Source organism: Leptodactylus fuscus, chromosome 6, assembly GCF_031893055.1.
Source record: "Leptodactylus fuscus isolate aLepFus1 chromosome 6, aLepFus1.hap2, whole genome shotgun sequence".
Taxonomy (NCBI): Eukaryota; Metazoa; Chordata; class Amphibia; order Anura; family Leptodactylidae; genus Leptodactylus; species Leptodactylus fuscus.
The window spans coordinates 37381863-37408304 of NC_134270.1; the positions used below are offsets into that span (position 1 = coordinate 37381863).

Genomic DNA, 26442 nt, shown 5'->3' on the forward strand with positions numbered 1-26442 from the left:
CCCCCCCCCCCCGACCTACGCCAAAGGTCTTGACCAACCCTCCACCCCATTTCTGTGCACAAATTTATGCACACAGTATTATGCCCCATAGTAACCCCTGCACATAGTATTATGCCCCCTAGTGGCCCCTGTATAGAGTATTATGCCCCATATTGGCCACTGCACACAGTATTATCCCCATAGTTGCCCCTGCACACAGTATTATGCCCCATTGTGGAAACCCATGAACAATTATTATACTCTGGGGTCTTTTCAGACCCCAGAGTACAATAATCGGAAACCCAGGGGGATAAAAACATAAAAAAACACTGTTACTTACCTATCTCCGACTCCGCTGCACTCTCCGCCACTGTCGGCCAGCTTCAATGACGTCCGGCACGTCATGTGACTGGGGGGCCTGCGTCGCGATGCATATGGATGCAGGTCCTGGTCATGTGAGGTCAGGGACGTCACGCAAGTAGGCCCGAAGCCTGGCCGGAGAGGTAAGTAATACTGTTTTTTATGTTCCGTTACCTCTCCTGGGCCTCCAATCATTATACTCAGGGGTCCGAAAAGACCCCCGAGTATAATAATAGTGCTTGTGGGGCACACAGCATCACTTACCGATCCCGGCCCCTGCCAGGATCGGTAAGTAAGTAGGGCCTGTTACGGCCTATTAAAAAAAAACAAAAAAAAAAACGCAGCAGTAGTGGCTGTCATTGGGCCCCCTAATGTCCCAGGCCCTGTGGCAGCCACTACCGCAGCTACCCTGGTAGTTACGCCCCTGGATTCAGGCAGAGGAGTAACTTCCATCTCCTGAGCCCTAATGCACAATCTGTAATAGGGCCCCTGTAATGGTATATTTTATGTGGCAGAGGGTGTTAAGGGCTCTCTTAGAGTCCAGGGCCTAGTAGCAACTGCTACTACTGTATAGCCCTATACCCTATAGCTATGCCACTGGAATCAGGTTACAGTTTGCTACATCTAAATTTGCATTGTTGGTTTGGCTAAGCATGCATGTCTTGTCAAAGAAAGGAGTGTAATAAGCCATTATTAAACACAACTGGCCAAAGCTTATATCTCTCATGTTGAAATTCAACATACTAAATATTTAATAGTACCTGCAGGAACTGGACCCAGAAACACGGCAGAAGAGTGGAGAGAGGTGACTATTAGGGTTCTTATGTTTGTTTGCTACCTGGAGAGGGACATAACATTGTGGGGACAACTGCAGGCTGACTTTAAATTGTGGGGCAGCTGGAGGGGTCATTAAACTGGGGACAGATGGAGGGGGACATTAAATCATTGGGGCAGCTGGAAGTGGACATTAAACTGGTGGCAAATGTAGGGTGACATTAAACTGTGGGGAAAACTAAAGGGAGACTTTATACTGTGGGGGAATGGAGAAGGGACATAAAAACGTGGGGTTAACTGGAGGGGGGCATTAAACTGGGGGGTAACTGGAGGAGCCATTAAATTGTGTAGGCAACTGGAAGGGGCATTAAACTGTGTGGGTAGCTGTAGGGGAACATTAAACAGTGGTGGTAGCTGGAGGGGACATTAAACTGTGTGGGTAGCTGGAGGGGAACATTATATTATGTGGGTAGCTGAAGGGGAACATTATATTATGTGGGTAGCTGGAGGGGAACATTATATTATGTGGGTAGCTGGAGGGGAACATTATATTATGTGGGTAGCTGAAGGGGAACATTATACTGTTAAGGCAGATGGAGAGGGACAGAAAACTGTGGGTGCAGCAGGAGAGGGACTTTATACTGTGGGGTCAATTGGAGGGGGGCTTTATGTTGTGAGGACAACTAGAGGGGACATTATAATATGGGGACATAATAGGGTGATTGTAGGGGCATTATGCTGTGTGGGTACGCAAAGAGAAATGGCTGGGAATGAGCAGAGTTAAAGTGGGTATGACTAAATTCACCATCCCGCTCATTCTCTCCCTCTTACTGTCCTGTCTGATAGTTGGGAGGTATGGTTATTTCCATATGACTACTACTACCCCATCTCTACTGTACAGGTGACATTTTTGCTGTTGCAGTCGTCATATGAATTAGGTGACAATAACTTCTGAGTCCTGCCAATGTTGGTTAGACCATTTCCACCTGGAAGTCAGTGTTGACCTTCTCCCATATATCTAACATACATCAGAAGACGCGTTTCCCTTTAATTGCTCAGCTCTTTGTCAGTGCACATCAGCATTACACAATAGACTACGCAGCCGGCAATGACGCAATGGAGGTGGACTTTACTCAGGATCAGCCAGTTCTGTATAGTTGGAGGTCTAATGCTGCACGTTGGACTTTGCTGTTGATCTAAGTGACAGACTTTGCAGACAGAAGGACAACAGCACATAATAAACACCACAAATACCAGCACATCAGCCATCACCTTTGGCCCAGTTCTTAATGTTTGTACACAAAAAACTAGTACGTGATGGCCTCAATGTCCTGGATCCCATACCAAGTGTTCTCCGACCAGTGGCTGTGAGACCCCAGTAGTGAGGCTACGATAGGTTAAGTTGTGTGTTGTAGATTGTGTCATCAGAACTCGGCATTTCCACCCAGTCCGGTATATAGATTGGTTAGGGTCACCTATCTCCATTTTTGACAATATGCAAAGGAGCATTTTGGAGCAATGAGGGATTTGGCTGCAACACCCTTGTTCCTCTAAATAGTTCATTTGCATATGGTAATATCTTGGCCCCGATTCAAAAGGGTTCAGGTGACCATAACCTATCTATCTGCGGGACTGAGTTGATATGCTGGGGTCTGCTGAGGGATTCACTTCAGGTTAATAAAGGGGAAAGAAATTCATAATACCAGTATCTTCTTGTATGGCAGAGGGGCTAGTGGTGCAAATACCGGGGTAGCAGCGGTAGCAGCTGCCACAGGGCTTAGGACATTAGGGGCCCCTGTTGTTTTTTTTTGTTGTTTTTTTTTTAATATGCTATTACTTGCTGGAGTAACCCGAGCAGGTAATGGCACCTATTTACTTACTTATTCCTGCTCACGGGAAGCGGAGGCGGCTGTGATCAGGAGTGGGGACTGGTAAGTGAGGCCGCGGGCCCGCAAACCCCAACAAACACTGCTATCATTATTCTCTGGGGTCTTTTCAGACTTCAGATTATAATAACCGAAAGGCATGGGGAGGTGAGGGAACATAAAAATACACTTTTACTTACCTCTCCTTCTCTCCGGCAGGCTTCGGGTCTATTTGGTGACGTCCCAGACATCACGTGGGCCAGGCCGGCGTCATTATACGTCACGATGCCAACCTGGCTCACGTGACGTCTGGTTCAACATTTAAGAGACCCGAAAATAACAGGGAGTGTAACAGAGCCAGTGAGAGGTAAGTAACAGTGTTTTTTATGTTTGTATCCTCCACTGGGTCTCCGATCATTATACTCTGGGGTCTAAAAAGACCCCAGAGGATAATAATTGTTCATGGGTGTCCACAATGGGGCATAATATTGTGAGCAGGGGCCACTATAGGACATAATACTGTGTGCAGAGACCACTATGGTGCATATTAGTGTGTGTGCAGGGGCTACAGTGGGGCATAATAGTGTGGGGGGGCACGGGGGGAGCGGTGGGGCATAATAGTGTGTGTTTGCAGGGGTTATGGTGGGGCATAATACTGTATGCAGGAGCCACAGTGGGGCATAATAGTGTGTGTGTGTGTGTGTGTGTGTGTGTGTGTGTGTGTGTGTGTGTGCAGGGGCCATGGTGGGACACTATATTGTGCGAGGGGCCATGGTGGGACATTATACTGTTTGAAGGGGTTGCTGTGGGACATTATATTGTCTGGAGGCCACTTTGGGACATTATAGTGTGTATAAATGAGGTGTTATACTTTGTGGGGGCCAGGAAAGAGGACACTATGCGTGGGGGGGCACAAGTCAAAAGTTTGCTGGGGGGCCCAGTCTTTGCTAATCACACCATTGAGAGGGGCGTTTGGGTGCCCTCAGGCACACCTATAGTAAACACATCCATACAGACAAATATGAAGAAACCTATAATTTCCCAATGTAAAAAAAGAACGTGTCTTACACAACAAAAAAACAAAATCTCCTTGTATACAACATTATGAATATCACAGAAATCATTCACAGATGCAAATTAGATATACATAATGCAGCCATATCCTCTATTAGCGCTATATGTTATACACAAATAATCCCACTATATACGATGTATCATTGCAGACACTTATTCCCTATCCACAGTTGAGGTCTAACTGAGTCCCAACTGCTGAGACAACCAGGAAAATGGGGACCCGAAACTTCCCTACAGCCTCTCTATGAATAAAGAACCAGTGCATTTACGTAACTGGCGCCCCATCACTGCTATGGGACTGCCGCAACTGCAATCTCTGGAATGGAACATAGGTCATTCATGCAATGCTGCATCACTTACAGGGGGCTTTAGGGGGACCCATTTTCCTAGTATTTGGATCTCCGCATTTTGACACTTATCGCCTATCTTGTTGACAGGAGATAAGTGTCTGTAATGGCACAACTCCTTTAAGAACAGCACTAGATTAGGACTAAGTATTACCATTTTACATGGATTCTCAATTCAAGAAGCTAAACTATAATGTGATTTAATATGAATATTATGCGACACAGGAGCTACTGCCCCCTAGTGGCCAATATGTAATGTCTATCACAACAGCGATAGTCATTTGTATATTCCCCTTAAGATCAGCTCTGCTGACGACGCCTCTTGTAAGTGTTCACACCACTGCTGAAGAGGCGGCACCAGTCTGCTCACCTTTCACAGGTGCTTTAAAATGTGAATAGGAAAGCATGACGCCAATGATATCTCTGATCCGCTCCACAATCTACCACTGACCAGGGGAGAATTAGACTGACCTGCAGGTAAGAATAGACTGATAATCCCTTCATATAGTGATATTACAATATAGAATCAATGTATCCGTATGCTACAAATAATACACATGTAGTCGATTGTTATTATATATCGTATACATTACATGATAGCAAATGACGTGGATTGGCCACTAGGTGTATTTATATTTCATAATAGAAAACTATTGTATGTGATTATTTGCAGTGAATTTTATAATATAAATGATCAAACGGAAACGCTAATTTTACTCTTACATTAATATATCCCAAACCCTTATATTTGACTTTTCATTGTCTTCATTACTTATGCTAAGAATATTTGTCTGCATAGTAATACATCATGTTGTATACACAATGTGTGTGGGTTTCCTTCCATGCACAGATTTGTAAATTACATTTTTCATCATTAAACCAAAAATTTAATTAAATATTAAAAACATTTTTCAGCATAATAGTTGATTTTTCATGACATTCCCGGTGGTCTAGGGTAGTAATGGGATTAATAGTAAAGTCCCATGTTGGAAATAGCTCCAAACAGGTACTCTGAGTCATTCCTACAAATCAGACCCCCCACAACCAGATATTTATCTCCTATTCCAGATGGATATTGAAAGATGGCTGGACCATTGTACCAAACAAGTCCTCTGACCTCCTGTATCACCTCTAGTTCCTCATAGGATTACGAGAAGGGCCCTCACTCCTATTATTATCTATATATTTATTTAGTTGTCACATTGTAATGTCTAATACTGTCTGTTCGGAATATGTTATAATAATATAATATAAATATAATTATTTTTATTCTAAGGATAGAAATTCCTGGACATCCCCTTTAAGTACATATCTACTTGCACAGTACAAGTTCATATCTTATGACCTTGGGACTGCTATGGGTTATATCATCTGGCTTCAATTTGACCTGACACATGTGCACTCCTGTAACATATACTAACACGTTATCATCTTTCTTCAAGGTTTTTACCATTCATATCCTGGAATATTAAAATTTAAGTCTGTGGCTCCCAAATGGCAAGTGGGAAGGTCTTGTGTCTGCTGCTGATCTTAGGATTTACTGGTAAGTAATCACATAAAAAATATACTGTATTGCTCTCTATAGAGGTAATAGCACAGATTTACTAAGGCAGCTGCTCCTAGATGTATTTTTGGTACATCTCAGCTCCTGCGTCCTACTCATCACTTTGTTAGTGCGCAGATACGGGGTTGGGCTGGACTTACTATATCTCCTCCCATCAGAAACTGTATAAGAAAAACGTATCTGTACCAGTGGATATGAAATGTAAAGATTGAAACCTTTTTTAATAGCTAACAAAAAATGATGACAGATTGCAAGCTTTCGAGACTACTCAGGTCTCTTCATCAGGCTGGTATAAGACAATATCTGAAGGTAAGCACATTATACAGGAATCAATTGTACACCTAACACTCTATTCCTGTATAAATGTGCTTGCCTTCAGATATTGTGTTATACCAGCCTGATGAAGAGACCCGAGTAGTCTCAAAAGCTCGCAATATGTCATCATATTTTGTTAGCCATTTAAAAAAGGTATCAACTACTGAGGACTCTCAATCTTTACATCAGAAACTGATGTGCATTATATCACAAATCTATACCAGTTCCTAACTGGCATATATTTTCAATCAGGCACATCTGCATGCACACCAACTACTAAGAGACCTTGTGCCTATTGGGAGCAATTCATTAAGAACCGCCAGTCTTAATAAATTACCCCTAATACTTGCAAAGTGGTAAAGCTCTGTGCCCAGGAGTAGATGAAAGCTTATAGGACTTGATGCAAAAGTTTATGCAGCCGCTCCCATCGATAGCAAAGCCAACTCACTTCCAACATGAGTAGGGACCTAAACCTTCCCCCCAATTATAGAAATTATATAGCACACACAAATGTAAGAAAATTTGTAATGGATCTTATTAAGGAAATCTGTTGCCTTCTCAACTTGTTAGACTGCTTTCCTCCTTCTTATCTTCACTCAGTCTGTTAATTTACATAGAGTCCATATAGTTATTGAACAAGACACACAATGCCAAGACAAATATTAAAGGGATCCTATCATTAAAATGCTATTTTTTCTGACTAACATGTAGGAATAGCCTTAAGAAAGGCTATTCTTCTCCTGCCTTTAGATGTCTTCTCCGCGCTGCCGTTCGGAAGAAATCGTGGTTTTCTTCGGGATGCAAATGAGTTCTCTCACAGCACTGGGGGCGGTCCCCAGCGCTGAAACAGCACTGGGGGTGTTCCCAATGCTGCAAGAGAAATTTCCAGCACTGCCTCCATCTTCGTCTGGAACAACCTCTCCCCGCGTCTTCTTCCGGCGCTGGGTTCAAACTTCTACGCATGTGCAGTCGGCTCTGCCATCAGACCTCGGGTACATGCCCGTGGCCATTTTTTTGTGGCCCTTTCCGCAAGTGTACTGCGCATGCGCAGTACGCTCCTGTAGTTCAACAGAGTACAGAGCGTAAGTGGCCACAAAAAAATGGCCACAGGCATGTGCAGTCGGCTCTGCCCGAGGCTCGATGGCAGAGTCGACTATGCTTGCGTAGAAGTTTGAGAGGCTGTTCCAGACGAAGATGGAGGCAGCGCTGGAGATTTCTCTTGCAGCATTGGGGACCGCCCCCAGTGCTGCGAGAGAACTCATTTTGCATACTGAAGAAAACCGGGATTTCCACTGAACGGTGGCGCGGAGAAGACTTCTAAAGGGAGGAGAAGAATAGCCTTTCTTAAGGTTATTCCTACATGTTAGTCAGAAAAAATAGCATTTTAATGATAGGATCCCTTTAACTATACCATATATGGAAGGCCCCAATAAATAATACTGCACAATGACCTCTACTACTCTATATTCATGGCTCCTATACAGTACTGTTAAACAGCAAAGTCTCCCCCTAAAGACTCCACTTTTGAAAAGACCACCCCTTTATCCAGACCAGAATTCCTATGACAGTTTTTCAGCTTCACCATATATTATATACTGTACATACTGGACAACTTCTTTGAATAGACCACCTCCTGGAAAACTTTTTCATGCAATTTTAGGTGGTCATCACAAAGAGCTTTCACTGTATGTTAGAGGACCCCTATAAGCAGACTGTTTATTGTCTTCTTATATTTTACATACAACTTCCTAATGTGACTCTTTCTTTGCCAGGCTGCCATGCTGAGCAAACTAAAAGTGGGTTCTGGGACTATATCAGTCAGCTAGCCACTGAGAAGAATGAATGGACTCTTCATAAAAATCCAGCAACCGAAGTCAGGTGGGTTTATCAAAAAACATACAGAAGGAAACAGAATCAGACACACATGTAAAGTGGTAAAAAAAAAATTATTTATGGTGGCAAAATTTAATTCAAGGCGTAACAGACCCGACTCTCTGGGAAAAGAGGCTACCACCAGAGGTTTACACCCCCCGCCCCATTCCGGACTCATGCACACTCGGCCAAGCAGAGACTGCTTGTATATAGGGTGAGCTAAAGAACAACTGGGCCCGCAAACAATCTCACAGTGTATACTGGAATAACAAAAATGTCAGAATATAACACCTCCAAGATTTTTTTTTTCTTTTAAAGATTTGGATTTTTTCCATATGGAAAAAATATTTTTATGTTTGTAGTTCAGTCATTTTTGGACAAGGGGATATGTAATTTGTTGATGTTTGTTTTTGTGTAGTTATCTTTAATCTAGGGGAAAATGGACTAATTTTACATTTTATATTGTTCATATTTTTTTTTAACTTTTTTTAGCACACCCCCATGGGGCTTGAACCTGTGATCCACAGATCGCTTGTACCATTAACTATGAAGAAACTTCTATGTAATTATTTGAGGCTTTCCACAAGCCTTAATAGATATCAAGCTATGACAGTCCTGAGGCATACAGTTATGATGACAGGTCAGAGTTGTCCCAGGTGGGGAGGTTTTCACTGGCATGGGGACATTCTGACAGGTTAACCCTTCGTTCACATCTGCGTTCGGTATTCCGTTCGGGGAGTCCGCATGGGGACCCCCTGAACGGAATACCGAACACATCTGGAAGCGGTGTGCAGTAAAAGCACATGGACCTCATAGACTATAATGGGGTCCGTGTGCTTTCACTGGCACACCGTTTGCAGTTGCGTTTGGTATTCCGTTCGGGAGGGTCCTCATGCGGACTTCCCCAGACGGAATACAAACGTAGATGTGAATGAGGCTTTAATGCCTAGAGTCAGAGCTGACTGTGATCATAGGCATTACTGCTGGGTCTCCGTTGTATAAAACAGTGTAGAATCAGCTGTTATGGCATCATCTCTGCTTCTGAGTGGCGGCCATATTTAAATTGTTGATATCCACTGTACATACTACTGTATAAAGACACAGTATGTCTTTGCGTTATAAGGGTAGCACAATGTTGGACTCACCTTTAGTGCTCTTGGCAACTTTACAGTTCTTCATTGATGCTGGGTAGTGGAGTAACTAAAGTCTCGTGGGCCCCGATGCAATCTTTTGTCTGGGGCCCCCTACCTCATCCCTACAGTGAATTCTTGATAGTGATGATTACGGGTGCTAAGGAGTTTAATCCTCCTTAGTTTGGTTAGGGTAATCTGTGGTCTCCTTGGCTTATGGGCCACATGGAAGCTGCAATAGCTATACTGATGCCAGTGCTTATGGGCCCCCTAAGGCCCTGATGCAACTGCACCCTCTGCACTCCTCAAGTTACGACCCTGACGCCGGGGCAGAACACGTCAGCTTTACTGCACATGTGCCCAACATCCAGCACTTGTGCACTGTATTTGCTTCATTGAAGGACTCATAGATTTTTTTTTAGTATATAGGGAACGGACAGACATAGAATAGATACAGTATATCCAGGCTGCTAAGTCACTGGTCCATATGGTATAGTGTCCCAAATACACCTGATGGAAAGATATTGTCAAAACGGGCAATCATTTTAAGAAATGTTACACTTCAGGATCTACAATTAAAATGAATAGTAAAACAATGGATTAAGATGATATATTAATGGAGATTTTATTAACCTTTTTATTCTCTTACGGCTTTAGAAACAGTTTCCAAAATGGAGTAAGCTATGTAGGCAATATCTTCAGTCCGCTGAAGAGTGGACTCCAGAAACACTTGTATGAAGACTCGGAAGGGCTGCGCAAACTGATACGTAGGGAACTGCAGGAAGTCCGAAGGAAGATTTACCCCTATATAGACGAAGCGCACCAGAGGATAAGCCAGAATCTCGCACAAGTACAGAACCGATTGCTGCCTTACACGGATGAACTCAAATATCATATGAGATGGGGGGCAAATGAGCTCATTGAGAAGATTACCCTGAGCAAGGATCAGATAAGCCATGGGGTACCACACAGGCTGGCAGAAAACCTTCAAGACCAAATCATTCTGCATACAGATAAAGTAAGAAAAGTACTTCTCCCACTAGGCGAGAGGCTTCTGGAGGAGATCCATCATGCGGTGGAAGAACTTCATGGAAACCTATCTCCTCATGCTCTGACCTCCCAAGAAAAACTAACCGCTCAGGTCCAAGAACTATCTCAAAAACTGTCCCAGAATGCAAACAACTTGCATACGAAGATCCATAAAAACTTGGATGCACTGAAAGAACAACTTTCAACATATCCCGTAAGTTTCAGAGAGAGATTTCCAGACAGTCAGCCCAGTGAGCCTGTAGCGCCCTACGTGGAAGAAATGGCGGCTCAGGTACAGAGAGAAGTGGAAGAGTTTCACCGAAATACTCAGATGCAGATTGAACACTTTACTCACAATGTTAATATGGAAATGGAGGAGATGAAGTACAAGATGTCTCCTGCCACAACAGACTTACATGACACAGTGACTTCCATTGAGAACATACAGGAGAAACTGGAGTCACTGTGGAAAGAGATATCGCTGAACTTAAAATAATCCGATGTAAACTTGGGGCTCACTAATACATACCTGCCACCGGACACAAATTTGCTGTGATAGTCCAAATATTCAGGAACAATCCTGGTAAATTCAGCATGAAAGAGAAGGACTTAAATGGTGGGACTGTGGGGGGTCCTGAGGCAGGACTTTAATGCCTCAATGTCACTGACTAAAATATCGGTAGCTATGCTGATCACAACCAGAAAGTTCTACCTGAAAATGGGTCTCCATTCTAAAAAAAAAAGAAAAAAAAGCACTTATTTTAGATTTACACTTGGACTTGGGTTGCATATACCGTACTGTGATATTTTGGACAGCTCCTCCATTTTTTATGAAGGTTTTCCAAAACACCAGTAAAGGCTTCTATGGGAAAACAAGACTCTGAGCTCTGGAGGACGTGTTGTATTTTCCCTCCTGAGAGCCTTCATGACCACCCTGCAATGTCATCCGTGTTGTTTAATGCAGACGACCCCTTTAAATTGTATTATTGTTGTAAATAAAGCTTTATATCTGGATGTATACTCACAGTAACAAACCCGACATTTTATTTAGCAACTTTTGGATAAAGGTGAATCCCTTCTGGAAATAAAGGTCTACATACAAAGCCTTGGGTAAGTCGCATGCGATTCTGAAGTATATGGCTGATGGAGGCCTGCGGTGAATATTATACCATGGCATCCATTAACTATAAGGTCCAATTGTAAAAAAAAAACTAAAAAAAAAAAACGTATACCACACAAGAATGTTTTGTCCACGGTTTCCCTGGGTATAGGAAATCTTAGACTACTACACATCTTTTGCCCTCCACTGAATGAATGAAGGCCTATAGATAGGTATATCATATGCCTTGTGGAGTTTTCACCATAATTCCTGGATCCTTGTGCAATAGCTCAGTCTGGGGTTTCCCTGCCCAACTACCACTGTCTTTGTTCCCCATCCACATATTTTAACAGCCTTTCATTTTCCTCCTCTATCTCAGCTCAGACCACCACAATGTCTTGTTCACCAAGTCTCTGCATACACGTTTTCCATCATTCCCATCCCCTGTCGGCATCAGTGTCCCCTGTCCCCCCGGATAGTCCCACAGAATCCCTACTTGACAATGTACTGCTAACCAACCAATATTTTTACCTGATAGAGCTAATTTTCTCCATTCTGACAATGGAAGGCCGTGTATCATATACATTCCCAGTCCTTTGTATCAGGGGGCGGGGGTGATAAATTTTTACCCCTAAATAAATGCAGCACCTGGTCATACATATGTGGACACTCTATTACTTTCATAGAAATGAAAGGAGTGGTTCAAAGTCTGCACAACCAGAGCTCCTTTCAGAAGAGGAAACAAAATTTCTCCATTCTCCTGATCTGTAAAAGTCTGGTAGGACAGTAGGACCCCCACCAATCTGCACCTTATGCTACTTGTTCACATAGCAGGACTCCTTTAATGCATATTCCCTTAGTATATATGTATTATATAGTTTACAAATTTATAGAATTCTAAATATTTAATGATCGGTGAGACTACCACTATCTTAAGAATGGCCACAGACTTCAACGGGTAAAAAATCCCCCATTCTCCTTATCGGTGGGGTCTGATTGTCCTGACCCCCATAATCTGGAATTTAAGCCCTATCCTGCGAATAGGATATAACATGCCCTGATAGGGGGCACTTTAATGTACCTGCTCATAGTGTATGTATAGTATATTTCATACATTTTAAAAAATTCTAAATATTTAAAGGGGTATCCTTAAATGCACGAGGGGGTAGCTGGTGATGGCTGAGGTTCTGACTGTAGAGACTCTGGTCACATATCAGCAGTCTGCCAGAAATAGCTAAGTACTGTATTTGGTTCTCTCTGGCAGTTTTACAGAGAATGAATGGAGTGCAGTTATCTTGGGGACTCCCACTGAAATGAATGGGGCAGTGCACACGTCGCCTGATGACCATTCTGTTTTCTATACTTTCCCTGGAGTTTGAGCAGTCAGAGCCCCACAATTCTGCAACAGGACGCTGAAAAAAATCCTGCTCCATCTTCACCATTCCACAGCTCAAGACCCCCTGGAGATTAGACCCATTCAATGCCCTGCATCCCATCGTGGCTAGAACCCAGCCAAATATATTGTCAGAAAATGAAGAGGCATTCCTCATTACCCTTATATTTGCACGTCTGCAGAGCCTCATTAGCAGCACTAAAGAGCAAAATCATCTGTGTCAATAAAGACTAAGCCCGGGGGCCCCATGTGGTGTGAATGAAGCAGCGGAAACTCCACGGAAAAAAACATGGCGTTATACAGTCACTGCAAGGTGGATGCGATTTTAGTGAATCCCATCCACACCTTGCAGAAAAATATGCACAGAGGACACGCTACAATTTCCAAAACCGCTGTGGTTTTGGAAATTGAAGCATGTCAATTATACCCACGGAAAAACACTAGTGGTTTCCCTATAGGTATAATGGAAGCAAAAGGCGCTTCAGGAAAAACCAAGATGTGTTGCCGCCACGATTTTTCCCACAACGCTTTTTTGCTGTGGTCCGTTACATGAAGCATTAGCCTTAAAGGGATTCTACCACTAAAACACTTTTTTTTCTAGTTACCACGTCGGAATAGCCTTTAAAAAGGCTATTCGTCTCTTACCTGTGGAAGTGCTCTCCGCCGCGCCGTTCGTTCAAAATACCGGTTTGTACCGGTATGCTAATTAGTTCTCTCGCAGCGATGGGGGCGTCCCCATCGCAGGAGCAGCGATGGGGGTGTCCCCATTGCAGCTCGAAAACCGACCGCAGCGCCGCCTCTCTGGTCTTCGGTGTCCTCCCCTTGCCTCTTCAGCGTCTGTCGGACGCCTGCGCAGTATGCTCTCTGTTCGGCGAAGCTTGCCGAAAGTACTGCGCATGCGCGAAAGTGCGGTGCCCGCACTATGGCTGGGACCGCACTTTCGCGCATGCGCAGTACGTTCGGCAAGCTTCGCCGAACAGAGAGCATACTGCGCAGGCGTCCGACAGACGCTGAAGAGGCAAGGGGAGGACACCGAAGACCAGAGAGGCGGCGCTGCGGTCGGTTTTCGAGCTGCAATGGGGACGCCCCCATCGCTGCTCCTGCGATGGGGACGCCCCCATCGCTGCGAGAGAACTAATTAGCATACTGGTACAAACCGGTATTTTGAACGAACGGCGCGGCGGAGAGCACTTCCACAGGTAAGAGACGAATAGCCTTTTTAAAGGCTATTCCGACGTGGTAACTAGAAAAAAAAGTGTTTTAGTGGTAGAATCCCTTTAAGCCCCACATCACAAAACGGAGCATTTCTCATTGTGTTTTTCTTTGAGGCTTTTCTTCCCTTAGTAAATCTATAGGGTAAACATTTGCATTTCCACAGCTAAAATTGACATACTGTGATTTTGAAAAACACATCTTTTTTTTCCTTCAATGTGCGGTAAAACGCACCGTTTACGCAACGTGGGGCCTTCCTGGGAGATTTTGCTGCATATTTTTGTCCTTTGGTCCCTTATTAAATCTATAGGGATAGTGCTCGCGATTCTGTAACTACAATAAACATGCTGCGTATCGCCACAGATCGTTTTTATGCAATGTTTGGATAAGATTAGGGAGCCTTCACACTGGGTAAACGCGCATGTATTTTTGCAAAATACACGTGTAAAAATAAGACTCCCATTGACTTCAATTATATTTTACGGGCGTATTTTTACACATGTAAAAAATTTCATTGAAGTCAATGGGAGTCTTATTTTTACATGTGTACTTTGCAAAAATCCACGCGTGTCTCCCTAATAGATCCCTGTTTCCATTGTGCTGTTTGTGCAGTTTTTTTTATTCCTTTTCTCCCCAAGATGTAAGTTGTAAGTCAGTAGTGAAGTATAAGACCCCCTCTACACAGGGGGAGCAGGCACAGGGGCAGGTTTGGAGGAATACTGTCAGCAGTGCGAGTTCTAACCTTATCTGGAGTCTGGTTGGTTGCTCTATAACCGAGCACTATCCACTGTCACCACTGGAGGCGCTGCTGAGCACCACGCCGCCATAATACTGGGAGGGAGCCGCACACGTGGGGGTGACAGCTAGTTCCGGGTCATGTGACTATCGGAGAACGCGTCTCCTCCATCACGTTCCGGTGACCGGCGGGTTGCAGTCACGTTGCCGTGGTGTAGACGGGATAGCAAGGCTCTCGTGTACAGCCGTAAAGCATGTCACTTCTTCACGCCACCGAAGTCCTCCCCTCAGCAGCCCCGGTGTTCCGGGATATCAGCGCTGAGGATGAGGAGCAGCAGCCGGAGGAGATCGAGTCCCTGTGTATGAACTGCTACCAGAATGTGAGTGCGTTATAGGGGGAGAACTTTCTGGAGCAGCCGCATGGAGCTGGGGGCAAAGCCTGAAAGTTAGGGTTGGGATCTGTTCACATTATGACTCATGGCTGCACGCAGTGTTGCACGTTATTCCTGAATATCAGTGATGAACACTTACTGTCAGCCAAGGAGACCTGTCATGGGGGGGCCATTCTTGCTCAGTTAGATCCATTGATGTTTGAGCATGTGGCCCCTGCCGGTACTAGAGGGCCCCATAACCCCTGACATATGCAAACATTGACCGAAAGGGAAAGGCAACCACTGGTGACAGGTCTGAAAGGTGACCAAACACATGACCGCTCCTATCTGCTCATGGAGACTCCTTAGTAAGCCGGTTATCTCTTATCATCTGTTCTGTCAGGCTGTGTTCACACTACTATTGTTAATGCCCATTGCTGTCATAGTGGACATTACCTATAGTAACATGGCGGACGCCGCCTTCTGTCTTTTATCCGTCATGTCCATTTACCTTCATAACAAGGAAAAGTCTCCATGTGCAAATTTTTCTTCCGTCAGAAAATGTAAAAAAAAAACACGATAGAAGAAAGCTCCGGTCATGTGTTATACATTAGTATAAAGGCAGACAGAGGCCTGATGGAGAGGACTCCCTCTGCACCTGCTCTCATCTGTCAAAGGACAATAAATAACTGCAGTGTGAACGCAGCCTTATGTAATACCATGGACAGGTCACAAATTCCAGCTCTTATAGAAGTGGATTTGTCCATGACACAAAACTACAATGTGTGTACATATATGTGTCATGTTCGGGCTGTTCCTGGTGGTCTGCACTGTGACGCTTTGGTCAGATTCCAATATGATCGTTTATACCTCTGATTGTTGCGTTGTGTAGATGATAATGTGCAATGACTTTTCTCTCCGCAGGGGATGACAAGACTTCTGCTGACCAAAGTGCCTTTCTTCAAGGAGATCATTGTCAGTTCCTTCACATGTGACTCCTGTGGTTGGAGCAACACTGAGATCCAGTCCGCCGGCCGCATCCAGGAACAGGGGGTCCGATACTCACTAAGTGTCAGGAACAAGAGGGTGAGGATCTGTGCGAAAGCAAGTGGAAATGGTTTTGGAAATCGCAGGATGTCAATTATATCTATGGAAACGCTGGCGGCTTTCCCGTAGATATAATGGTAACAGAAAGTCAGCGGAGGAAAACTCTGCGATTCTTTCTGTTGAAAGCGCAGAAGGAAGAACCGCAATGCATTGCTGCAGTGCTTTAGTGTGGCGTTTTTGCAGCCTGTGGGTCCTTGGCCTTAAGGTTTTTTTCTGGGACTTGCAAATTGATGGTCTATCCTTAGGATAGGTTGTCAATATATAGTGAGCATACTGTGCGTTAGACCAATCAGCTACTTTAAGAGCTCATGTTAGTCATTCACGTGGTACAGTAGCAGTTCTGTCCCATTCAAACAAATTAGACTGAGCTGCAAACCCAAGCACCGCTCCTACGCAATGTACGGCACTGCTCTCGGTGTTCAGTGAAGGGTTCACAGTACTCATCCAATCGCTGCATCCTGTTCACCAGCTAATATGTGCGGTCCCCAGTATCAGATCCCCACCAATCATATATTGATGACCTATTAAAGGATTTGACATCTATATATTAGTCCTGGAGAACCCCTTAAGGCTGAGGCCCCATTGGGCGTAAACGCAGCGCTAAAATACTGCGGAAAGAACCGCGGCGTGAACACATTGCGGTTCTTTCCACAGCGCTTTCAACAGAGAGTTCACTGAGTTTTCCTCTGCGAACTTTCTCTTAACATTATATCTATGGGAAAGCCACCAGTGTTTCCGTAGATATAATTGACATGCTGCGATTTACAAATCCGCAACGGCTTTGCAAATCGCAGCGTGTCCGAACTGTATTTTTTTTCCACAAAGTGGGCATGGGATTCGCATGAATCCCATCCCCTTTGCTTGCACTGTAAAACGCTGCGATTTTTCCCGCAGCGTTTCTGCCGCGGGCAAATTGCGGCGTTTATGCCCAGTGGGGCCCCGGCCTTAAAGCGGTTGTCCCGTGAGCAAAACTTATCACATATCCAACATGGGAAAACTGTGCCATCTGTTTGGGCGAAATGCCTTTTGTATGTTTCCGCAGCCTATCCATTCACCACCTATGGAACGGATTGTGAGCCCTATATGGGACAATGACTGTCTGTGAAGTGTTGTAAAATATATACTGCATATTCAAGTAAGAAAAATAAAACCATTGCAATAGATATACCACTCCATTCAGATGGGCTACATGGGGCACCTATACTCATGATCTGTGGGGTTAACCCCAACGATCAGACACTTATCCCCTATCCTGTGATCTTACTCAGTATTTGGTGTTACACAATTAGATGCTTTTTTCCTATGTAAAATTATCACTTTTTTTTTTTTTTCATGTCTAGGATGTGAACCGTGAAGTGATAAAAACAGACACTGCAGTCACACGGATCCCTGAGATTGATTTTGAGATTCCTGCTTGCACCCAGAAAGGCGGTATGTACCCTATATAGGTCCATAGTCTGGCTTATGTATATGGTGCAGGACCAGAGGAGCCAGGGCTTACAGTCTGTTTGTTTCCTACCAGCTCTCACGACCATTGAAGGGATCCTAGAAAGGACCATTATGGGTTTGCAGCAGGAGCAGCCCCTGCGACGGGTAAGAAGTCAGATGGGTATATATTAAAGGAAAATGCTCTGTTGCGAGTTGATGGGTCTGTAGGTGTCGTTGGTATCTGTTTGAGTCCTACCTTTGGCATATATGCCGGGTATAGACATCATGTGTCCTTAAGGTCCTTTTGCCTTTTGGGGGTGAGACGTGTCAGTATACTTTTTGAACTGTATCGGAAAGCGTTGCAGACTGCCCTATATAAAGCACTACCATAAAGAAGTGTATACTGTGCTCTTGTAATAGTAAATTATGAGCAACATACTGTACTGCCTATACAATGGCTTATGTCAGAGGTGGGGAATCCTCCTGATGATTTCCACCAATGTAGGGCTCAGTCGCAGTCTTGATGTGGCTAGTGCTAGCATTAAATGACCCCTTGTCAGTCACCTGGTAACTCTTGTATAAGTGACGCATATGGCGGATGTTTCTCTTGTAGGCTGAGAATACACAAGTTGCAGAGAAAATTGACGAGTTCATCGCAAAACTTCAGCGCCTGAAGGATGGGGAGACTCCCTTTACGTTTGTAAGTGACTTATTTACTGACATTCACACTTTAAGGGTGAAGTCTCATTAAAGGGGTTTTTAAATACCCTATGTATATTGGATACTGATGATCCGTCTGCAAGATAGGTCATAAGTATCTGATTTGTAGGGGTTAAACTCCAAGACCTCACTCTAACCAGCATATAATGTGTTCACACACAGAACCCCCTCATGTGAATTAGAGCATATTTGCAGTTCTCGGGTGCTACAGACAGAGCTACACACTATATACAGCTTCCGGCGGTCGGCTCATCCAATCGGCGTGGTGTCTGATCTGCAGAGGGATAATATTTAATGTAATTTTTTTTGCCCCTCTCTTCCTAGATCATAGACGACCCTTCTGGGAACAGTTTTGTAGAAAATCCATTTGCTCCCCAGAAAGATGATGCGCTCACTGTCACACACTACAAGAGAAGCAGAGAGCAGGACTCCTTAGTAGGAATAGAGGTGAGACGCCCTGGCACTATAGAATTACTATGTATTAAGCTATTTCAGGCTCAGTAATAAAACAAATCTCTTCTTACTGATTAGAGTGTGGACGGTCAGAAGGATCCTGAGGAGAAACCAGGAGATTTGAGGGATGAGGTAAGACAACTGGCTGGAGTTACAAGTAGTCTATGTTGTGCAGGCATAAAATGCAATATAGTTGACTTCTAAGCTTACATCTAATTCTTGTACTTGTATAATATACTGATAGATTGGCTGATCCTTCATCTTCTCTTCCAGGTTCTTCAGTTCCACACAAACTGTCCTGAATGTAATGCTCCTGCAGCAACCAATATGAAGATAGTGCGTATCCTTTACAGCTGTACGTCCTCCTCTAGAAAAGTGCACTATTTGTCAAGGATTATTTACCCCCTACATCATGTAGCCTTTTTTTTTTTTTTTTTTTTGGTTCCTCAATGGGTTTCATCTGAGCAATGATTAGTATTGCAGTCGATGGTAAGATTACTACATTGCAAGACTATAATGGGGTCCGTGTGCTTTCCGCGCGGTGTCTGCACAGAACATGCGGACAGAAAAGTACTTCATAATCTACTTTTCTCTCCGCGTGACTCGTGCAGAGACCGCGCAGAAAGCACACGGACCCCATTATAGTCTATGGGGTCTGTGTGCTTTCACTGCTTACCGCTTGTCAATGTGTTCAGTAGTCCGTTTGGGGGGTCCCCATGCAGACTCCCCGAACGCAGATGTGAATCCGGCCCAAGGGGTTAATTCTCTGTAATTGGAGCTGTCTCTGATCACAGACCTTGGTGTCGAGTTAAAGGGTTTGGCCACTTAGAAACCTAGAAAATTTGCAGCAGAAAAAGACCCCCATGTTCCATCTGGTCTGTCCTTATGTTATCTCCATTTTATCTTAGGATAGACATATTTTCATGTATAAACTCACTTACTATAGATTTCCCAACCACATCTGCTGGAAGTTTGTTCCAAGTCTCATCTATTGTATTCCTTCAGGGAAATATTCGTTGCTTTTGATCTCTTGTTATATTGATCCCCTGAATATTCTTGTTATTGTCCTTATCTTTTTTTTTTTTTTTTTTTTTTTTTTTTTTTTTAATTAATGCTTCCTTTGTGAATCTTATTTATACCTTTGCTTGCAGTCTGTTGCTTAATACAATTAAATGAAATACATTAGTATAAGGCCGGGTTCACATGGTTTTTTTTTGGTCCAGAACCTGAAACTGAGGCCGCCACAGGTTCTGGTCCAAAATATGGGTGCCGGTGCAGTTCTCTGGCATCCAGTCTGGCACTCTGCTCTAGATTAGACCCAAATGAATGGGCCTCGTCGGGAGTGTCTTTAGGCGGATTCGCAAGGCGACTCTGCCTGAACAATGAGCAGGTCCAATTTTTTTTCTGGGAGCCGGAACAAACTGCTCCCGGAAAAAAGAACTGACCGGCTCCCGTTGATTTTAATGGGAGCCATCTTTTTGGTCAGGATTTTGAGGCATATGAACTGACAGTTCCTGAAGTGTGTACAATGTGAACTGTTACCTAGTACCTAGTCATACATACAGATAACTTCCTTAACTGGTACTCAGAAATCCCTCACTTTAAAGAAGTTATTATCATGGCCACCAACTGCGATTCCTGCGGCCACAGGACCAATGAGGTGAGTCCTATATCATAGTCTACCTATATATAAAGGGTGAATAAAACTGGTCATAAAGCAATTTCCTTTTTTCCTCATTTACCTGTTGATCAGTATTTAATTTTAAAAGCAGTGTCTGCTGAAAATTGGTGCAGGAAAAGTCCTGCTCCTTTTTTTTTTTTTTTTTTTTTTTCCTCTGCCAGTTTGTTTGCAAACAACTGACCCCATTATAGTCAATGGGGTCTGCTGCGATATATGTGCAACTGCTTCTTTTATCGGTCCATCTCTCTCTGTTGTTTGGTTCCCCCAACGGAGCAGAACAACGGACAGACAGCTAGTGTGAATCTTGTGTCAGAGGTTAGATCATTTATTACTTTGCATTCAGTAGGCCGGTGATACTCAACTGACCAGTTTCTTTGCTGCTTCAATAGTGAACTCTCAGCCCCCGTCCCCTGGACAGCAGGTTCAGACACTTGTACGATATAATGTAGTTATCTTTAGGGCACGTGGAGGGTCATAGTTTGCTTTTTGGTGGTCTATATGGAGGGGTCTGTAGCCTGATATAACTGTACTGCATGCTGTTTATTATAGGTCAAATCTGGAGGAGCTATTGAACCTCTTGGTACTAGAGTTACACTGCACATAACAGATCCGTCTGATCTTACCAGAGATGTTCTTAAAGTAAGTATTAATGTTCCTATAGTGTCTTATCCGTCAGATTGTGCTGCATCTACATTCCGCCATACTTTTTATTTTCTATTTTTTCTTTCGTAGTATTTTTAGCTGTTTTGAACACTTCTCCTAACTTGTCTCTTGTGTACTGGTTGCAGTTGCATTGATCTCTTTACCGCTGTTCCATAGATTTAGCGTTGGTAAGAGGATGACTTTGCTATTTTTATCTGACAGTCGGAGACTTGCAGTGTCAGCATTCCAGAGCTGGAGTTTGAGTTGGGAATGGGAGCTCTAGGAGGGAAGTTTACCACTCTGGAGGGACTCCTGAAAGACATCCGAGAACTGGTAATGGATGATTCAGTCTGTAATGCTATATGATTGATTCTTCAGAAGGTTTAATGGGTATTCCCATTCATAGGATATGCCATGAGCGTCTAATAGATTCGGGACCCACCTTTAGGAGCTTGTAGATATCTCCAGAGCCACTTAGAGGTGGCTGTCCATGTGTATAGCCTTTCTCTTAAATACTTTGGTTCTGTGCTCAGCTGTTTCCATGCCATTAATGTTTAAGATGGGGAAGGAGTTCAGTCAGAAACTTTGTTTAAATAAATAAATAAATTAAAAAAATCTGACTTGGAAAACTAGTTAGTGATTTAAAAAATGTAAAATTGTTAGCCATATTATAGAAATAGGACCTGTAGATGGTCGACGCTCAATCATCCTACATAGACTATGTGATCAAAAGTATCCAGACACCTGGCTGAAAATGACTTACAAGTTCGTGGCGCCCTCCATCTGTAATGGAGGGGGCTTGCACCCCTTGTTGTTTTGCATGGCACTATCACAGCACAGGCCTACATTGATGTTTTAAACACCTTCTTGCTTCCCACTGTTGAAGAGCAATTCGGGGATGGCGATTGCATCTTTCAACACGATGGAGCACCTGTTCATACTGCACGGCCTGTGGCGGAGTGGTTACACGACAATAACATCTCTGTAATGGACTGGCCTGCACAGAGTCCTGACTTGAATCCTACAGAACACCTTTGGGATGTTTTGGAACGCCGACTTCATGTCAGGCCTCACCGACCTACATGGATACCTCTCCTCAGTGCAGCACTCCGTGAAGAATGTGCTGCCATTCCCCAAGAAACCTTCCAGCACCTGATTGAACGTATGCCTGCGAGAGTGGAAGCTGTCATCAAGGCTAATATCGAATTCCAGCATTACCGATGGAGGGCGCCATGAACTTCTAAGTCATTTTCAGCCAAGTGTCCGGATACTTTTGATCAAATAGTGTAGTCATAGCGTCTGCTTCTTGTGTATGCATATATATATATATATATATATATATATATATATATATATATATATATATATATATATATATATATATACACACACAAGTTTATAGTCATTTTACAGATTTTTCTTATTGTTTTTGCTTTGTACAGGTGGTGGACAAAAATCCCTTCACTCTTGGTGACAGCAGTACATCAGACAGGAAGGAGAAACTTCAAGAATTTGGCAAAAAAATTGACCAGGTAATTAAGCATTGTGCATGTCCACTTTCTTTTGACCACCGTTGCTGAGATATCGCTGTCAATATACAGATTAGCTCTTTGGTTCCACAAGGGTGAGTCTTTTACCCCAAAGAGGTAAACGGCAATTCCCTCATTTCTCCAAAGTGTTTGTTTGCATATTGTGCCTATATAGCGATTCACAAGGGAAAAACGCCGGGCTCTGGTGATACTGTTTTTATCATCGTATTAACAAAATGAGTCATTTTATATCATTATGGGAGCAGCTCTTACTTGCTCTGAGATTAAGCTATTACGAACAGTTATCATTCTTACTCAATATCCGCTGTACTGGAAGGGGTTCTTTAAATATAGCAGCTGCTCCACCTCTGCCATTTTTGGGTGGATCCCTAACCCTGGGAATGAGATCTGAGGCTGGTAATCTCTATTATACAGGCTCCCAGTCTTGTCATTTTATTAGTTCTATTAGTTTTAGGCAGCCTATAATAGAAGTATAGGTATTTATTAATATATTGCAATCAAAGCAGCCAAATGGAGTGATCAAAACCATGGACATTCCCCAAAGTGGTACAAATAAAGAGCGAATCTGTGACTGCACCGTGAACGCTGTAAGAAAGTCGTGAAGAGAGCCACTTTTTTTTTTTTTCCTTCTAACTCCACTCCATTTTTTTTGTTGTTGTTTTTAGTTTACCAGTACATTGTATGAAATATTAAATGATACCAATACAAAGTCCAGTTTGTCCTGGAAAAATTAAGCCCTGGTGCAGATTTGTGAATGGAGAAATAAAAAAAGTTATGGCTTCTGGAAGGCAGGGAGTCAGAAATGAAAATCCAAAAAATGCGGTGGCAGGAAGAGGTTAAAGGGGTATTCTCATCACAGATATTTGTGGCATATGCACAGGATAAGCCATAAATGTCTGACATATGCAGGTCCCACAACTTACAATTCTCTCCATAATGGGGTCTCTCTCTCCTTTGATACCTTGCCAATAGAGAAGTGGCTTTGCCTCTATTTAGAAAACCTTCAGCTCTGTTCACATTCATTTGTTTCTTCTGGTTTCCATTGTTTTTGCCAATAAAAAAAAATATGCAGAATAATTGTAAGTGAAGTATACGCAACAGATCTATGATTTATCATGGGCACAAAAACTGGACCATTATCCCAATGTGAACAAAGATTTTATTTATTCCTCATCTTTTCCTGCAGATCTTAGAGGGACACAAGAAAGCTCATTTTGTTCTGGATGATCCAGCAGGAAACAGCTATCTCCAGGTATCTCCAAAAATCTCCCCTAGGCCAAATTATGGCATCTGTTTTATGGCTGCAAATCCTGGCCTGACAGGGTGTCTATTGACTGCAACTATCGGCAGCAGATCTGTGATGATACTGATTTGGGTCCTTAGACCTGGAGTCGGGATGGGATTTGCAGCCATAATATGGACCATATGATAAAGCTATATTATGGACTGGCCCAAGAAACACAAGTAGCTTGGTATTTTGGGTTGTACCTTTCTCGACGTATTCCTTTCTGTCCTTGCAGAACGTTTACGCTCCAGAGGACGATCCTGAGATGAAGGTGGAGAAGTATGAGCGATCATTTGAACAGAATGAAGACCTGGGACTCAACGACATGAAAACAGAAGGATATGAAGAACAGGGTTGTTAGCGGTCCATGATCCAAGCGTCACTCAAGGGGTTAATGATATTTCCCGTGATCTACTCCGATGATAAACGTCCAACTACTACCTCACCTGGTGCCAGATAGGATGAGGACTACCCTTCTGTACTGGCATCAGAGAGGCTATTGGCACCCATTGGATTATGTTATCCTCTACATCCCTCACCTATACAGTTCTCAGGATTGGGTGCACCATTTTTTTTCCTGACCTTTTTCATATCTTTTGTAACGTTAGAGGGAGATCATGGACATGGAGTGTAAAATACCCATGGCGCTGGGGGGGAGGGTTATGTTGGCAGAACACCAGTATTTTAAGTTAATGGAAAAATGTACAAAAATATGTTGCATTTCTTTTTATTTCATATTTATATTAAAGATAAAATACAACTATCACATATAAAAGGTTTCCAGCCTCAGAATAACTAGATAGCTCTGTTCCTGAGCAGTGCACTAGGTAGTGCTATAGGCTTAAAGGGGCTCTATCACTGGATTTTCGCTGTTTTAGATAAACATATGCCTGAATAGCTTTTAAAAAGGCTATTCAAGTCCTGCTAATCGTTTGTTAAAAGACCCCCCTGTTTTAATGAAGTACCTTTTAAACGTTTATGTAAATGAGTCATCCGTGCACCATGGGCATTCCTGTGCACCCCTCACGTCATACTCTGTTCACGCCCTCCTCTCTTGGTTCTTGTATGTAAGTCCCTCCTTCTGCTTTCGATTCACAGCCTCTGTCTCTTCCCTGCTAGTGGCACAGGACCTGTGATGATGTCACTACTAGGTCCTTCGTAGTCTTCTAAATACTGATCTATGCAGAGCAGGGGCTGCAGCTCCCTGTGTCTATCATAGCATAGATCTACTGTGCACATGGAGATCTATGATAGACACAGGGAGCTGCAGCCGTTCTCTGCATAGATCACTACTTAGAAGACGACGAAGGATCTTGTAGTGACGTCATCACAGGGACAAGCCAATCACAGGTCCTGTGCCACTAGCAGGGAAGAGACAGAGGCTGTGAATCGAAAGCAGAAGGAGGGACTTGCATACAAGAACCAAGAGAGGAGGGCGTGAATAGAGTATGACGTGAGGGGTGCACGGTAGGGCTCATTTACATATACATTTAAAAGGTAATTCATTAAAACGTGTGTATGGGGGGGTCTTTTAACAAACAATTAGCAGGACTTGAATAGCCTTGTTATATGTTTATCTAAAATAGCGAAAATCCAGTGATAGAGCCCCTTTAAGTCTTTGTTCACACTGCGTCTGAATGTTTTATTATTGGGGTGATTTCTTGACATATACCTCTGTATGAAAGTTTTGCCATTAGCCACTATGCATATACATTGCCCATAGCGTCCCATTGTGTAAAAAAAAACCAAAAAAAAAAAAAACCTATATAAACAGAGAATCTTTACTGAGGCCTTCTGTATGGGAGAGCACAGGCTGCTGGGTTTTGCTGTACTGTTACAAAATATGATTAGCTCATACCGTATATACCACCCCAAGGAGACTAGAAGGAAGCTCTCTTGGTATCTGCTTAGTGTATGGCGCACTATGTATTTATCAAGACCTTTTTCCTGGCATATATACAAGACTTAGTCACAGTGTGCACCAAGCCTTACAATGCATACTATGAAAGAGCTAAATCACAACCCACAGGGTTATCTTGAGAAGAGGAGTCACCATATAGCGGTTGTCTTTTTACAGACATTGAATATCACTAGATTTGACTCTAATGTCCGATCAGCAAGGGTCTGACTGCTGTGTCTTCAGGCTACTACCAGTGGTGCTGGGAAGCCAAAATCTACTCTATTGCGTTCTTCATGGTCTACAGGGCAGTCCCCCGCAGTTCGGACATCTTCTGATCGCTCACTATGTCTTTTAAGGCAATGTATTCACTTTTATTGTTTGTGTGAAGGAACACAATCTTTGGAGGATTCCACATGTAAGAATATTTACTGACAGACCACGCACTTAAAATTTACAGCATGACGTGAAAGGGGTTTCTGGGACTTCATCCAAGAATGTCATCTGTATATCATGGGCGTCTGACATCCGAGACCCCCACAAATCAGCTACTGCTTTAC

General features: G+C 43.3%; 2 protein-coding genes across 2 annotated transcripts; both read left to right on the forward strand.

Moving 5' to 3' along the window:
- Window positions 1–4797: 4797 nt before the first annotated feature.
- APOA5 (apolipoprotein A5) lies at window positions 4798–11317 on the forward strand. The gene is made up of 4 exons (XM_075278476.1): window positions 4798–4876; window positions 5842–5942; window positions 8051–8156; window positions 9938–11317. The coding sequence occupies exons 2-4, from the start codon at window positions 5894–5896 to the stop codon at window positions 10803–10805; spliced, it is 1023 nt and encodes a 340-aa protein (XP_075134577.1). The 5' UTR covers window positions 4798–4876; window positions 5842–5893; the 3' UTR covers window positions 10806–11317.
- Window positions 11318–14885: 3568 nt separating this feature from the next.
- Window positions 14886–25173, forward strand: ZPR1 (ZPR1 zinc finger). The gene is made up of 14 exons (XM_075278477.1): window positions 14886–15128; window positions 16044–16205; window positions 17567–17657; window positions 17749–17819; window positions 18268–18354; window positions 18699–18821; window positions 18906–18959; window positions 19101–19167; window positions 20417–20487; window positions 21058–21147; window positions 21373–21483; window positions 22593–22682; window positions 23887–23952; window positions 24221–25173. Exons 1-14 carry the CDS (start codon window positions 15003–15005, stop codon window positions 24344–24346), a joined length of 1335 nt encoding a protein of 444 aa, XP_075134578.1. The 5' UTR covers window positions 14886–15002; the 3' UTR covers window positions 24347–25173.
- The last annotated feature ends 1269 nt before the right edge of the window (window positions 25174–26442 follow it).

Coding starts and splice junctions, on each gene's coding strand:
- APOA5 (XM_075278476.1), top strand. CDS start 5,894: ATGGCAAGTGGGAAGGTCTTGTGTCTGCTGCTGATCTTAGGATTTACT. Junction 5,943..8,050: donor GCTGATCTTAGGATTTACTG/GTAAGTAATCAC, acceptor TTTCTTTGCCAG/GCTGCCATGCTGAGCAAACT. Junction 8,157..9,937: donor AATCCAGCAACCGAAGTCAG/GTGGGTTTATCA, acceptor TTACGGCTTTAG/AAACAGTTTCCAAAATGGAG.
- ZPR1 (XM_075278477.1), top strand. CDS start 15,003: ATGTCACTTCTTCACGCCACCGAAGTCCTCCCCTCAGCAGCCCCGGTG. Junction 18,960..19,100: donor CAGGAGATTTGAGGGATGAG/GTAAGACAACTG, acceptor CTTCTCTTCCAG/GTTCTTCAGTTCCACACAAA. Junction 21,148..21,372: donor TTACCAGAGATGTTCTTAAA/GTAAGTATTAAT, acceptor TTTATCTGACAG/TCGGAGACTTGCAGTGTCAG.